This window comes from Lagopus muta, chromosome 1 (assembly GCF_023343835.1).
Source record: "Lagopus muta isolate bLagMut1 chromosome 1, bLagMut1 primary, whole genome shotgun sequence".
In the NCBI taxonomy this organism is placed as follows: domain Eukaryota; kingdom Metazoa; phylum Chordata; class Aves; order Galliformes; family Phasianidae; genus Lagopus; species Lagopus muta.
In genome coordinates, this window is record NC_064433.1 from 45,948,233 (window position 1) to 45,960,602 (window position 12,370).

The following is a 12,370-nucleotide window of genomic DNA, read 5'->3' on the forward strand; positions in this document are numbered from 1 at the left end:
TTATTAAGGCAATGAATTTTGTTTGTTTCCAGTATTTAATGTAAAAGATGAGCATGCTGCCTTTTGAGTTTCAGCTGTACAAGAGGCAGCAGTCGAATCACACTAAGTAAAATTCAGAAAATGCCTAATAGTGTATTAAGGGTTCATCACCTCCAGCATTACTTTGTTCACTTAGTAAAGCTGGAGCATGTGTCCTTTTTGCAGAACTTCCATATGTTGCCTTTCAGCATTCAAGCTGGTGATGAACAGTCTGCTCTGTTGGAGTAGCATAGATTGACCACATCATCCTATTGAGGTCTAATATTTCTGCTACTATTTTACATAGCATTGAGATCCCTGCTACTTCGAAAAAAGCCCTCTGACTTTCCAAGATTTTGGGATGGTTATGCTAAACAAGTAAGCTAGCCTTTATTTCCTTTCTAAATGAGGAGTAAAATCTAAAACGGTTTCCCTTTTCCAATGACACTAAACATACATTCTTACAGTGGTTGGTAGCTAACAGCATTGTACTGCAAAGCTCAATTCCCTAAGTCTAAATAAAACACTTGTGTGAAGTACTTTGGGTTGAATTTCAGGGATAAAAGTACATATATCTTGTTGCCCCTGTTGCTGGTAGGAAGCTTTGAAGCTATTTAACAAAACCTGCTTCTAAGAGTTTTTTGGAGGATAGCATTAACTACAACCTTGATCTTACATCAAGACCACCGATGCGAAGTAATTTTAGAAATTGCCTTTTGTATGTGGTTCAACTTCACTGGTAAAAAAAAAATAGCATCTCTTGCGCACTGAATAGCATAGCCTGTTTAAAGGCATGCATCAACCCACTGGACTTTACTAAAAAACATAGCAACTTTCTAATCCAGGGAAAGTGAACCACTTCTATGAACTTTCAAGGCCAGCAGAAGAGTAAGACAGAATTTGCCTTACATAGCAGGGTAATCTGACTATCAAGTAAACCAATGTTAAGCTACATTTTGCAAGACTTCTCTCTTGTTTCATGGGTGGAGCAAAATCGTGGTTTTTCTCTAGAAACACCTGGGCTACCTTTGTGCAGCTGTAAACACGTGCAGTAATGAAACAACGTTATTTTTGCTCTAAGGTGAACCTGAAGCTGTCCTTTGGAAGATGACCTTTATCAAGGTCAATCTAAGATAAAACTACTAAGAACAGTTATATCTCCTTTTCTTTTGTAACTGAGAAAGGCAAAATAGACCTAGTTCTACTTCCACTATTCTGTTCCAGTGGAAAACTTGAGAGGGAGCTGCTGACTGGCAGCTGCAGCTGCTAAGTGTTGATTTTTAGCCATAGGCTTGTTTGGATGCTTGAGATGCTTCAACATAGAAAATGCTATTGCACAAAAAATTATCCACTGAAATTTTAACTGCTTCAGTGGGAAAGTGGTGGTATTAAAATGTATTTGAAAGTCAAACTGTGTCATTAATAAATGTGCTTTATAGCATTATGTGCAGTATGTTTTCTCAAAGTAGAGAAGATGGGTGGGAGAGCCACGGTACTTCAGATGGGCTTGGTTGTTTTTACAGAGAAAGTCCTGTATCGGAAAGGAGCACTCCTCTGGAACCACGTATAACTGAGATAACTTCAGAACAATCATTAAACCCAAGAGTGCTTCATAAAACATGGATCATATATATGCTGCTTCTGTATATTTTTTTATGAAGGAGAAAACATACTCAATATTTATGGAGCTGAAATCTGCTTTCTGGTTTAAAACGTACTGCCTATAGAAATTTGGAATAAGAACTTTCACACCCTGTGCTTGTATTAGATTGTACTACAGATCAAATTCGCTGATGTTGCTAATACGTGCTGAAATGCTTGTAACATATCATTTTAAACTGGGCTATAATAATACAAATAGATGTAATTCATTTACATTTCTACATGGAAATGTAGTTCACAGTGAAAACAATAAATCCTGTTTTTTACAGTGAACGTGAGTACCTCTTGGACAGATGAGCTCAATAGCTATATAGCCTTGTTACAGGATACAGTTTCTGTAACTTGAGTGATGTGGGGAAAGAATCACTAGCAGACTTCTGGCTCGCTTGGTGTTCTGGTGTCTAAGAGCAGACTTCAATACGTTGGCTGTGCTCCTGTAATGTTTCAGGATTTGTCACTGAACACTGTTGATGCTTTTATTCGTTGTAAGTTGCTGGCTAGAATACTATTCTTGAGCAACATACTTGAGTGATAAGGTAAAAGCAAAGATGTCCTGAATATCATTATGGCTTACACTGTATGGAACGAGTCTTTGCAAGTAGCAAAGCTGTAATTTTCATTGCTACCTGAATCTCTCCATCACATAATGAAATTGTAGAGGGTATTGTTGACCATCCATAGAAATGAACTAAATAAGAACTGTGTTTTTCCTGATCTCATACACTCCCCCCTGCTGAGAGCACAAAAGCAAAAAGCAAGGCTAGTAGATTGATCTAAAGTTATGAAAATTGCCTCACTGTGCCTCATCTTTTCCAATACAGAATGAGTTTTGCCTCTGTCCTTAGACCAAACTGAGGAGGACTATGAATGTGGTGAAGGGTCTAGAGGGGAAGATGTATGAGGAGCAGCTGAGGTCACTGAGCCCAGAGAAGAGACTGAGGGAGGGCCTCATGGTGGCTCACAGTTCCTCACGAGAGGTATGGAGGGATGGGTGCTGAACTCTTCTCTGGTGTTGAACAGTGCTCTCAGACAATAGTTTTAGTTTTGGGTAGTCCTGTCTGGGGCCAGGATTTGGACCTGATGATCCTTGTGGATCCCTCCAGCTCAGGATATTCTGTTATTCTGTGCTTCTGTATTTTTCAGGTGCAATGCAGAACCTGCACTTTAACATGGTTGATCATTCTGGATGTCCTTTTATTTTTCTCCTTCAAACACCTTGTTATTTTCAGGAGTTTGCTCAAGAGCTGTGTGAAAGAACAAAGGTTCCTTGGTTGGCACATATGGATGCTTTTTAGGAAGACTTGTCTTTTAACAGTTTTATTCCTGTGGTTTGTCAGATGGACTGGAAAGGAGTAAAAGAAACTTGAAACATAAAAATGTGCAAAAAATCATGGAATGCTGAATAATGATGGGAAGAGTGAGGGAAAAGAATGATATTATATCTTCCATCAACTCAAGGGCCAACCAGCTGCACTGTTTTCAGATATGACCATCTGAACAACTGACGAGTTATAAATACCACCCTATTAGGTTATATCTCTTGACATAACTTCACTTTTAGGGATTTTTTCTCAATTGCTACATCTTGCTTAATTTTTTTAATAGCAATTTCAATTCCTACTTAGTGCATTTTCTTCTCTTTTCTCTGCTAAACGGTCTCCCAGTATCACGTTACTTCAATCTCTCTCTTACTACACTTTAAAATGTCTCAGGTACCGTAAGCTCTTGTTCTTCACCACAGAAATACAGTCAGGGGCTAGTATCAGTCTTATTCTTTGACATCTCAGTAGGTTCTTTTTGTTAATCTTGCCAATTGCTGTAGTATTTTACAGGCTAAGCAATGATGAATAATGCTGTTAGGATTCCTGTATGGATACATACAGGTGACACTGGGAGAAGGCCATCAATAAGATAGTAGATCTTTCAAAGCACCCCCTCCGTATAGTACTGTGTTTTAAAGACCTAATAATGCTGTATAATTATGTGATTGCAATCATAAGGCCTCAGAGAAAATACTGATTTATAGGAAAAACTTTTTGCTGGGCATCAACTGCATTTCCTGGTTTTTTCCTGCATTGCTTGGTTCCCTGCATTTACCTCTTTAAATATGGATTATTTAAAAAATTAAAATAGGAAACTGCTGTGGTTTAAAAAAAAAAAAAAAAAAAAAAAAAAAAAGTTAATGTATTGAGACAAGCACTAAATTGCTAATGCAGTTTGATTACCTTTCATTTATGTGGAGACCACAATTTTATTCCTTCTTTTGAAGCAGGAAAGGGAAAGCTGAAGATCAATATTTTATGCTTCAATACTGTTTTATTGTACAAAACAAGCATTTAATTAAATATAGCACCTGTCACTCTTTGGAAAGACATAAATATGCACAGAAACAAGTTTTTTGTTCAAATTATAGCTTGTTTTCCCTCAAAATCAGTATTTTTTTTCTTCTCTTTTAAAAGAAAGAAGTTTCAAAGTTCCAGTGTGCTTCTAAACAAAGCCTTTAAATGTTGTCTTTCTTCTTAGCACTATTCATGACGGAGTAACACTCCTCAAACATTGCTATTTCGTAGGCAGTGTCTTTTCTAGTGATCAATTAATGTCTGAGATCTTGGCTATTTCCTCTTTCATACCTTTGATCTCAGTCTGAACTCTTGTTAGATTGGTCAGCTTCTCATTCAGTAAAGCAATTTCTTTCTCCCGTCGTAACACATCCTCAACTAATCTTCCTATTCTCAGTGTTAGGTCGCTTATTAATGGCTCCAAGGTGGCAAAATCCTTTTTAAGATTGTACATCTTGGGTTTTAAATCATTTGCAAAAGTAACGGTCTTCAGAACTTTTGCTCTGTCTCCTTCGAGATTCAAAAGTCTATCTGAATGTTTGTTAAAGTCACTCCTTAACTCAGACAAAGCTGTCTTAATTTGCTCAATTTTTCTTGCATTACTGGACGCCAAGTTTTGTAGTTCAGTACTTCGGTCGATGCTACTGGTAATCAGATCACTTATGCTTTCTATCGTCTTCTTTTCACCTTTTTCTACCTTATCTTCCAATGCTTGCAAAGACTCCGTCAGTGCGGCCATCTCCGAGACCAGGCCTGAAATACGTCTTATGTCAGTTTTTACTGTCACAATCTTCAAAGTTACATTTTTGGCTACAGAAGCTGCATTCTCTTCAACACTTGCAACTGCGTGAAGAAGGGTTGTCAGATTCTTCTGCAGTTCTTCGTTCTTTTTAACTACGCTGCTCGACCATGTTGTCATTGTATAAATATCTTCCTGTAGACGTTTAATGTGAGAAGGTACCTGAAGATGTTCCATCTGCTCCATTAAGTTCAATGTCTTTTCACACTAAAGAGATACAAGTAAAAATATATGACAAAGTTTCTAGCTTAACAACAATCATCAAGATTAAAGCTATACTCTAATTAAATACCTTAGTATTATGATGTTGAAACTGAGAGCAAACCCGTCTTTGGGAAATAAGACATTTGCTGCAAGGCAGTTAACACTGTCCTTTCAGCACATTTAATACCCAATACTGTACTATTGGGTTTTTGGCTGAATTTGCTAGATCATACGTGTTGGTTTTTTTTTGTTTGTTTGTTTGTTTGAGAACGGAGGAGCAGGTGGGGCCTTCCAACACACACTGCAGAAAGAGCTTGGTTTTCAGAAACAGTAACATCTATGCACCTGAAGGCTGGAACCAGTCGTATGATGCAGGCGTAACTACTGTATTACTCTTCTACTTCGTAACTACTTACTTCGTAAGTCTACTGAATTAAGATTAGCCACAGCACTGATTTTTAAAACAAACAATTGCAGCATGTTGTTATTCTTTGTTTAGAACAGCATTAGACAACATAAAAACTGGGTATTGTTTGCTTGCAAGCTTTTTATTGTTTTCTACAACTGATACTGATGCAGCACAGTGGTGGTGTTGCTGAGCAAGCCCCCACAAGACACAGTAGAAAAATAAGTAATTATCTCTGTTCTTTATTTGTTACCCTTTAATTAAATTGATCCGAGTTTTTAGGACAGAATTCCTCATGACCACAAAACTGTTTGCTTAAAAACAAAATATTAGAACTTATATTGTGAAGAGCTGTACCGTGTTTCCTAGTTAATGACGTCTAATGATGAGGAGTTCTTGTTCTATCTCAAGTACATTCAGCTTTCAGTAGAGTTTGGGTTGATTAAATACATTCAACTAGGGAGCACCATTGGTAGTTTAACTGCCCTTCTCCAAGCATAGATGAACTAGACCACACAGTAGAACATGCTTGTGAAACAACAGTATTATTAAAAAATTCAGTCTGGAACAGTACTTTTAATGGAGCAGTGGACATACATTCTCACTTTTGGAAGATCAAATTATTTTGAATTGGATTATTCACCAGGACAGAGCAATAGACTGCAACATATTTTTACTGAATATGACTGTAAACAGATACAATCCACACATAAATAATAAATAATAAATACATGAACCTGAAATATCCTAGCATTGAGAAATAGAAAGAGTGTCTTGAACACGCAGTATTAACTGCTCTCTCTAGAGAAATCAATTGTTGTGTTACAAAGTCAATAGGATATGATAACAAAAAGTAACAATATGGGAACCAAAGCAATGAAGAATAAATATAAATTTTAACCTGATGTCTCTGTCCCCCTCCCAACTCTCAGCTCATATGTTGAAGTCACATAACTTTTAATCAATTAAAGTGCTTTTTCCATCAGTGTGAGCCTTAAGTCCAAATTCACTTATCCCCATCTTGGTCACTTTCTAACTTATAGCCTTCTAAAGTTATTCCTTCAGCACCTGAAGATACTTCCATGTCACGTACTACTTCTTCTATAACTGCTGTTTTATTTTGCAGTTTTGATATGCTGTCATTGTACTGTGCACCGTCAAGAACGTTCTGCATCGCCGCTGTATCAGAGACAGTTTTCAACATATTACTTTCCACAGTAGATAGCTGTGTTGCCAAGTTCTCTATCTTCTTCTCCATACTTAGCAATTCACTTGATAATCTAAGGATAGAATGAATAGCATTTTCGATTTTTGGCAAATGGGTCTTGCACTCCTCAATTTTAGGTTCATAGGCTGCAAGTTTCTGATTCAGGTCTGTGTTCTTGGCGAACAGACTGTTCAGCTCTTCTTCTAGTTTTTCAATTGCCGTTGCATGCGAGTCCAACTTTTGTTCAACTCTAGCAAATTCATCATCTTCTTGCCTTTTTACTGTTTTAATATTTCTGGCTGTACTGTCTTCCAAGTCTTTTAATCTTTCTGAAAGGGATTTAATTCTTTGGTCAACTTTATTTATCTGGGAAGTAACTTCTGTATGTATGAACTTTGCTTCAGATTTTATGCCACTAGTGTTCGTGTTCATTTCATCCATGCTTCTTCTCCAGGAATTCGTAATATTTTGGAACTTCTCATTAATGCCTTGCATCTTTATAAATAGAGTCTCTTCATTGGTCTCAATCTCTCTTATGGTGTTATGAAGAGAAGACACTTGCTGCTCAAACTCAGTCATCACAGAGATGGATGAGGCAGATTCTTGTAGGATACTGTCAGAAGACTCAAGCTGCATTTATAACACAAAACAGTGTCCAGGTCTACTAAACGACAGCAAGACTAGAAAATCACTTGCACTTGTTTAACAGAGAATGAAGTCCCTTAGAAACAACTTTATTTGTTACAAAGTTTCTATATTAAGATTTGCTTTCACAATTGTTTGTTAAAATATTAATCTGGCATTAAAAAGCCACATAAAAAGGTTTGTTTGTTGATGATTTTCCATAGAATGTGGTTTTTTTTGTGGGATGGGGGAGGGGGATGTTAAATATCTCACAGTGCAAAATGCTGCATGGAATTTAGATAATCTGAAGTGCTGCAAATAAATAAGAAATTACATCATATATAGATGACAGCATTATGAGATCAGTGCTAAATCAATATCACTTGCACAAGCCATGCTGCTCTCCCATCACTATCCGTGCAATAATTCTGCAGCCAGCCTACTTCATTTTGCCACACATAGGAAAATAAAACACCATCATTTCAGCATGACTTTCATATTACTACTGGTCTAACACATAAAAATACCTGCAATTTTTACTTAAATATATGTATGTGTCAATTATATACAGAACAGGATGGGGATGTGCATAAATCTAAGTTATTTTAAAAGTTTTGTGTCAAAAAAACACACTGAGATACAACTGCTACATGCACATCCTTGGGCAATAGTACAGACTGACACATGTAGCTGCAATTATTAAGACAAAAAATCTGATTCCTACGATGTCTTCTTTTTTTAATCAATAAAGTCAAATTTAAGTCAAAGTTCAACTTAAATTTCATTGTTTCAGATGGAGTCAACACAAGTTTTGTCACTGCTTTTGTCATGGATATGATTAATGCTATTTTCCTTCTTAAGGCTTTTCAATAATGCTTATACTCCAGTATGTACACACACTCAGTAAACAAGTGTTCAAGTAACTAATTCAAAGCAACACAGTCCTTAAACTTTCTTCATTGATTGGTCCATTGAAAGTCTAATACATACGGCTTCATAACATTCCTTACCTTCAAAGCACTTTTGTAAGGTAGATATTTCTATTTACCTTCATTTTAAAGACAAAGAACGGACTAAGAGTGACTTAAACAAGCTTCAGTGGAAATTAACAACTGACTTCTTGTGCTGTCATCACAAATGTTGCTATAAAATATTCACTGAAGGCAAAGGAAAGTAGAACACATTAGAAAAAATGTATCTAAAAGAAGAGTCGCTCAACTTTGACTACAAGTCAATAAAATAAAATAGTGGTAAATGTTCACCAGAAACAATCCAATTAAGATGTTAACAATTACCTTTTCAGAAATTAAGCTAACTTTATTTTCCATGTCCAGGAATCTTTCAGCTTCTTGCTGCAAGAAATTGTACCTTTTTTCCATATCAGCAAATCGACTCGACTGCTGAAACAGTAACCTGCAAATTGCAAATAAATAAACAGTAAATTAAAACAATATAATTAGCATACATTAAGTGTTCCAGGATCTGATTCACAGAAATCTGCTAATGAAGGGAATTGTGCTCATACACACACACAATTTGCTAGTGAATTTGATGTGTCTTCATACTGGAGTTGATGCCTTCCAATAGACGTGTAAAAATAAGGGAACATTTATAGATGCACTTCTCTTTTACACAGCATACCATCTAACAAAGAAAAACATCTATTAATACAGAGAAGTCATTTCATAGAATAATAGAATCTTGTGAGTATGAAGGGACTTTGAAAGGCCATCTATGCCAACTCCCCTGCAACAAACAGGGACATCTACAGCTGATCAGGGTGCTCAGAGTCCCTCCAGCCTGACCTTGAATGTCACCATGACCAGGTACACACCACCTTTCTGGGCAGTCTGTTCCAGTGCCTTACCATCTTTACGATAAAAAAACAAAAAAAAAACCTCCTTATCTCCAATCTAAATCTCCCCTTTTAGTTTGAAATAATTTCCCCTTGTCCTGTTGCAACAGACACTGGTAAAGATTCTGTTTCCTTTCTTACAACCCCCCTTCAGATACGGAAAGGCTGCTTTCAGGTCTCCCCACAGAGCCTTTTCTTCTCCAGGCTGAAAGAGCCCCAGTTCTCTCAGCCTGTCCTCTAAGAGAGGTGCTCCATCTCCAGCATAATTTTGGTGACTCTCCTCTGGGCGCACTCCAACAGGTCCACATCTCTCCTGTACTGAGGACTTCAAATCTGGATGCAGCACTCCAGATGAGGTCTCACCAGTGCAGAGCAGAGGAGTAGGATCACCTCCCTCACCCTGTTGGCCCCACATCGTTGGATGCAGCCCAGGGTCCAGCTAGCTTTCTGGGCTGTGAGAGCATACTGCTGGCTCATGTCCAGCTGTAACCCACCTGTACACCCAAGTCCCTTTTGACAGGGTTGTGCTCCATTCTTACACTGCCCAGCCTGTACTGATAGCAGAGTTTGCCTTGACCCAGATACCAGACTCTGCACTTTGATCTGTCAAACCTCATAAGGTCCACTTGGTCCCACCTCTCAAGCCTGTTTAGGTCTCCCTGAAAGGCATCCCATCCCTCAGGAGTGTCAATTGCACCACACAGCATGGTGTCATCTGCAAGTTGAGGGTGCACTTAACCCCACTGTCAATCCCACTGATGATGTTAAAGAGCATTGGTCGCAGTACTGACATTGAGCCACTAACCACCACTCTTTGGCTACGTTCTCACAACCAGTTCCTCATCCATCAAACAAGGCTACCCATCAAATCCACATTTTTCCAATTTGGAGAGAAGGATGCTACGGGGGACTGTGTCAAAGGCCTTACTGAAGTCTAGATAGATTACATCAATGGCTCTTCCCTTGTCCATTGACGCAGTTACACCATCATTAAAAGCAACAAGGTTGATCAGGGAGCACTTGCTCTTGGTGAAGCTGTGCTGGTCCTCCCAGGTCACCTCCTTGTCTTCCATGTGCCTTAGCATAGCTTCCAGGAGGTTCTGCTCTATGACCTTCCCTACCACTGAGGTGAGGCTGACAGGTTGGTAGCTCCCTAGCTCATCCTTTTTACCCTTCTTAAAAACGGATGTGATGTTGCCTTTTTTCCAGTCACCAGGGAGTCTGCTTGACTGCCATGACTTTTCAAATATCACCAAGGGTGACTTGGTGACTATATCCACCAATTCCCTCAGGATCCATCTCATTGGGCTGCGTAGATTTATGGATGTTTGGGTTCTTCAGCAGCCATGAACATTATCTTCGCTTACAGGGGGAGGGGCCATGCTCCCCCAGTTCCCACCTTCCAAACCAGCCATTCAAGGCATATTTGTAGAGAAGTCACTAGCAAAGACTGAGGCAAAAAACTGTTGAACACCTCAGCCTTCTCCTTGTCTGCTGTTACTATCCTGCCTATGTTGTTCACTGTGGAAAGTACACCCCCCTGGTCTTTCCTTTTCCAGTTGATGTACCTACAGAACCCCTTTTTATCCCTGTTTGCACCCCTTGCCAGGTCCAGTTCCAGTTGGGCCTTGAACCTTCCTGAAGCCATCCCTACACAGCCTAGAAGCATCCTTATACTCCTTCCAGATTACTGGTCCCTGCTTCCACTGCCTGTGCATTTCATTCTTGCTCTCCATTTTGACCAGCAGGTACTGTTTTCCCCCTCAGGTAAGGCAATATATTTCACTGGTAAAGTATACTTTAACTGGTAGAACTAAAACACAGAACATTAATTTGGATTTTCTTGTGGAGCACCTTAAAATCATGCATGGAAACCTTCACAATTAGAAAGTCTGGTTAAGCTAATGCTGCTTAAAGCTAATTAAGGCTGGTTAAGCTAATGCTGCTAAAAGAACATTGACTATTTAACATTAACATCGTTTATGGACATGGTTTAGTGGGCATGGTGGTGATGGATTGAGAATTGGACTAGATAATCTTAGTGGTTTTTTACAACCTTTATGTTTCTATGAACGTGTAACCAGAGAAGAACATATGGTAAAGCCTGTATGATGCTATATTTCTGAACAGATAGTAGGGATCTCAGTCCTGTAATTTATGTGCATACTAGTGAACCTGAGAGCAGAATGGAAATGAGGCTATGAGTAAAATGCTGTTATTTTGCTGGATTCATCCCTCAGTAAGGCTTATGGTGGACAAGGGGGTCCTCTCACTACTAGAGCCATTTCATCTAGAAGAACAGAGCTTATTTAAATACTTGTACTTTTGTGAATTGCTGTTCTCTATGATTCTATGATATTTGTTAGAATACCACACAGCAATTAGAAGTTGCAAAGAGAACAACAACAGTCTGCATGGATTAAGGTAAGCAATGAAAGCTAAAAGTGAGAGATACAGAATGACAGCAGAATAAAATGGATCAGTGACGCCTCTGCCTACTGCTTTATGTGCATTGTATAATGTAAGTCACACACTTATTAGAGATTTAGATAAAGAAACCTGACTGAGCGTAAGATAAGAACAAGTTCTGCTAGATTTCTGCGCAGGGCTACCTACCAGGCCAGCACCAAGCAGGCAGAGACAGAAATCACACCCAAGGCCATCCGTGAGTCCATCCCAGCAGAGTTCTGGCTGTGGCTCACCACCTTCCCACGGCTGCTGTGCTTTTTGAGCTTCTGGGAAACTTCGTCGCTCTTGGATGAAGGAAGACCTTTTTTCCTCTCCTTAACTTCAGACATTTTGTGTCGTTTTTTTTTTTTTTTTAAAGAGCGGGAGCAAAAAAAAAACTACAAAACAAAACAGCAGTTAGTTACACAAATACCCAGAAAGAAACGCGTGCTTAACACATTACCTAAATGAGCACCACGACACGTATGGAAGTTCACTTACAGAAAACTCGGTGAAAGCTCGGGTTTCCCTTTTGTTTCTTTGGTTTTATTTTCCCTCAGCGCTCTACAGAGCGCGGCTCTGACGTTTGCTCAATAAACTCCACGCACTCCTCAGACTTCTGCCCGCGCCGCCCCGCCTAACTACCGCACTATCAGCCACGCTAAAGGCATACACGTATAGATAAAGGCAGCTGTTGCCTCGCTTTTAGAAGCAGGTCCACCCCGCGCCTATCTTCCACCACGTTGCCCCCGGCTGCTGCCCCAGTCTGTCCCCGCCCGCCTCAGCCCGCCACGTCAGGCGCGTGCCA

The 12,370-nt window shown here is 39.1% G+C and overlaps 2 protein-coding genes across 2 annotated transcripts; both read right to left on the reverse strand.

Annotated features, from left to right (window-relative positions):
• Window positions 1–950: 950 nt before the first annotated feature.
• LOC125688060 (inhibitor of nuclear factor kappa-B kinase-interacting protein-like) lies at window positions 951–5,004 on the reverse strand. The gene has a single exon (XM_048933579.1). It carries the CDS (start codon window positions 5,002–5,004, stop codon window positions 4,270–4,272), a length of 735 nt encoding a protein of 244 aa, XP_048789536.1. The 3' UTR covers window positions 951–4,269.
• Window positions 5,005–6,420: 1,416 nt separating this feature from the next.
• On the reverse strand, window positions 6,421–12,344 carry LOC125688058 (inhibitor of nuclear factor kappa-B kinase-interacting protein-like). The gene is made up of 4 exons (XM_048933576.1): window positions 12,064–12,344; window positions 11,731–11,960; window positions 8,555–8,672; window positions 6,421–7,265 (listed from the first exon to the last, which is right to left on the reverse strand). The coding sequence occupies exons 2-4, from the start codon at window positions 11,910–11,912 to the stop codon at window positions 6,435–6,437; spliced, it is 1,131 nt and encodes a 376-aa protein (XP_048789533.1). The 5' UTR covers window positions 11,913–11,960; window positions 12,064–12,344; the 3' UTR covers window positions 6,421–6,434.
• Window positions 12,345–12,370: the final 26 nt, after the last annotated feature.